This window comes from Helianthus annuus, chromosome 7 (genome assembly GCF_002127325.2).
Source record: "Helianthus annuus cultivar XRQ/B chromosome 7, HanXRQr2.0-SUNRISE, whole genome shotgun sequence".
In the NCBI taxonomy this organism is placed as follows: Eukaryota; Viridiplantae; Streptophyta; class Magnoliopsida; order Asterales; family Asteraceae; genus Helianthus; species Helianthus annuus.
Window position 1 is genome coordinate 74,407,296 of NC_035439.2, and position 2,962 is coordinate 74,410,257.

The 2,962-nt window shown below is 38.6% G+C and overlaps 1 protein-coding gene across 1 annotated transcript; it reads left to right on the top strand.

The window, feature by feature from the left end:
* Positions 1-851: 851 nt before the first annotated feature.
* Positions 852-2,962, top strand: LOC110876825 (eukaryotic translation initiation factor 5B-like). The gene is made up of 5 exons (XM_022124985.1): positions 852-1,433; positions 1,476-1,648; positions 1,747-1,897; positions 2,048-2,647; positions 2,726-2,962. Exons 1-5 carry the CDS (start codon positions 852-854, stop codon positions 2,960-2,962), a joined length of 1,743 nt encoding a protein of 580 aa, XP_021980677.1.

Here is a 2,962-nt window from a genome sequence, read left to right on the forward strand (position 1 = left end):
GTATTGATCATGTATTTGTATGTTAATTGTTCCAGATCTGAACCGATTGCATGTTTGACGATGTGTGGTTGTTACAGACTTAGATCTAGGATGTTTCAGAGGGCAAAATTGAAATCAAAACATAACCCTTTGATCGGAATTCTTTGTTTAACAAGTTAATGATTTCAATTTCATGATCTGATTGGTTTAGTGAGTTTGGGTATGATTCCGCTTGTAATTGACATTGAATGTTGATTCCGCTCCAAAGTGGATATTATGATTCCGCTCCAGATGATGAGTTTGTGATGTTATGGTGATTTCGCTTCTAAATGAACAATCTGATTCCGCTCAAATGTGTATATTTTGATTCCGCTCCTACATCAGTTCTGTGATTTCGCTTCTAAGCATCTTGGTTGATTTCGCCTGAAATGTTTAATTCATTTCATTTGATTTCGCCTGAAAGTGCATAATGTTGAAGTTTTTCTAAGTATTTGATTCATGTTGTGTTTTAATGATATGCAGGGTTCAAATGTGATTTTTGATCCACTTCACAACAGCTGTTGTGATTTTGATGTGCAAAAGAATTCAGAGTTGGCAAAATTCAGCAGTATTCTGGAGTTCATGGGTCGAATACCAATTCAAAAAGCTTTGACTGATCAACGTCCAGTGTACAAGTCACACGTTAAACGATTCTGGAAGCATGCAACATACGATTAAACAAACAAAGTGATAAACTCACTGTGAAGCTACAAAATGAAAAGAAAACAATTGTTGTTACAGAGGCGCTCATTCGTGAGGTTGTGAATTTTCCAGACGAAGAAGACTCGCCAACAAAATTTCCTGAATGAATGGTCAAGGGGTGCATGCTCAGAATGGGATATGTTGGTGCACTAAACGTTGGAAATTATTTGAAGTCGAAGTTTCCAAAACCTTACAAGTTTATTATTCACTCTGTACTGATGGCCCTTAGTCATACTAAGGGAGGATATGATACCATGCGTGATTACCAGATGAACATGGTTACTGCATTGGTTCTGAACAAAAAGTATAACTTCTCGCACATTGTTTTTCACTACATGGCTGAGAATATTACAACAAAGAGTCGGACTTGGTCTTATCCAATATTCGTGCAGATGCTGATTGATCATGTATATCCAGATATTGAACGTGATTTTAAGAATGATTTGTTAGTTCAGTCACACATGAGCAACGATTCTCTTAAACAGCTTGCAAGATACCACCCAAACCATCCTGAACCAAAAATAGTTGCTGAATTCTTCGGATATATCAAAGATGTGAACTACGTTGATCCTGATCTAGTTAATCACCAAAACTGGAGAAATGAAGAAGAAATGAAGGAAGCAGCTTACGTTGATGAGCTAAAAACTCTTGAAGAGTTCAAAACCACACGTAATGACTGGTTTGTCAAAGAAACGAGGAGAAGAGGCAAAAAGGTTACCCCTAAATCACAGGAGGGTGAGGGGTCTTCATCATAGCCAAAGAAAAAGCAAAAGAAAGTGGCAAAGACGTTATTGATTGATGAGCCTGAGGTTGAAGAGCCGGTTGTAACTGCGGAAGAAGATCCGTATGCTGATATTGATCAAGTGATGTTAAATGTTGATGATTTAGTGTCTGAGCAAGCAGCTAATGTAGAAGCTGAAAAAAGAAGGTCATTGATGATGTCGAAGGTGATGATGTTAATAAAAGTACTACAAGTTCTTCGAGTTCCTCTGATGATGAAATAGATGAGACTGAACGTCTAAAAAGAATTCAAGAAGCTACAGAGAAAGAGAAACAATTAAGGAAGAGGAAGAGAGAGGAGAAAGATGATGCTGCATATATACCATCTCCTGAGCATGTTTCTGAATCACAATCACCTTCAAGTGGTAAAAAGAAAGCCGGAGCAAGAAAAAGAATTGTATCTCCACCCAGACAACCTTCACCATTACATCTTTCATCACTACATCTCTCACCACCACAACAACAAACCTTATTCACATCCCAAGAAATATTTCAAACACCACCACTCACTCAAATTCAACTAACTCCTGGTTCTTCTGGCCACAAGGGTCTTCATATTCCTCCGTATAATCTTGAAGATATTGGAGATTTTGGTTTTGCAAATGATGAACAGGTGAAGAAGTTAGAAAAGAAGATGGATGATGTATTGAATGAAAACAAAATAGTTGCAGCTGAAAGCAAGAAGGTTGCTGATCGTGAAAAGATTCTAGAAATGCATGTGAAGAGATTAGAGTCTGACAACAAAGCATTACTGAAGAAGATTGATACAGATCAGACTGAGATTGATTTCTTGAAAGTGCGAGTGGCTGAGTTGGAAGAAGAAAAGGCTCGCAGAGATGAGCAGAACAAGTATTTCGAGATGAAAAACAAAGAGCTTGAGGCTGCGAAAGCATTGAAAGAGCACGAGTTCTACATGTTGAACAAAGTGGTTGAGAATATGCTTGGAACGTCAATTGAGCAAAGATTCGAAGAAATACAAGTTGAAGAGCTTAGGGCTAAACGCCAAGCTGAGATTGATGAACAGATGAAAGATAAGGGAAAGGGTGCTGAAAGCAGTGTGGCAGTTGCTGAAAGTTCAATTGTTCCATCTCTAGTTATTGAGAATCCAGTTCCTATATCTTCTGTATCAACAATCTTTGAAGAACATGTATCACTAGAAGATCTTGCTGCTGATGACGATGAAGAAGATGATGAGGAGGATGACGATGAAGAGGGTGATGATGAGGAAGATGACGATGATGAGAAAGTCTTTTCTGCTAGCAGTCATGGTTCTGATAATGACGATGATGATGCTCAAGGTGGTATGGGAATTAAAGTGACTGAACAGTCAAGTGAAAGGACTGTTGATGATTTTCTGAACGATACTGTGAATGTAGAGACAGGGGGAGCTGAAGGAAAGGGGGAGCTGAAGGAAAGGGGGAGCATGGTGATGATCAGAATGTTGATCAAGTTGAGAAGCTGA

Bases quoted from the DNA above. Each gene is read 5' to 3' on its own strand.
- LOC110876825 (XM_022124985.1), top strand. From the start codon at position 852: ATGGGATATGTTGGTGCACTAAACGTTGGAAATTATTTGAAGTCGAAG. The intron at 1,434-1,475 runs GTTACCCCTAAA...TCTTCATCATAG, and splicing joins CGAGGAGAAGAGGCAAAAAG to CCAAAGAAAAAGCAAAAGAA. The intron at 1,898-2,047 runs GTATCTCCACCC...TCTGGCCACAAG, and splicing joins CCGGAGCAAGAAAAAGAATT to GGTCTTCATATTCCTCCGTA.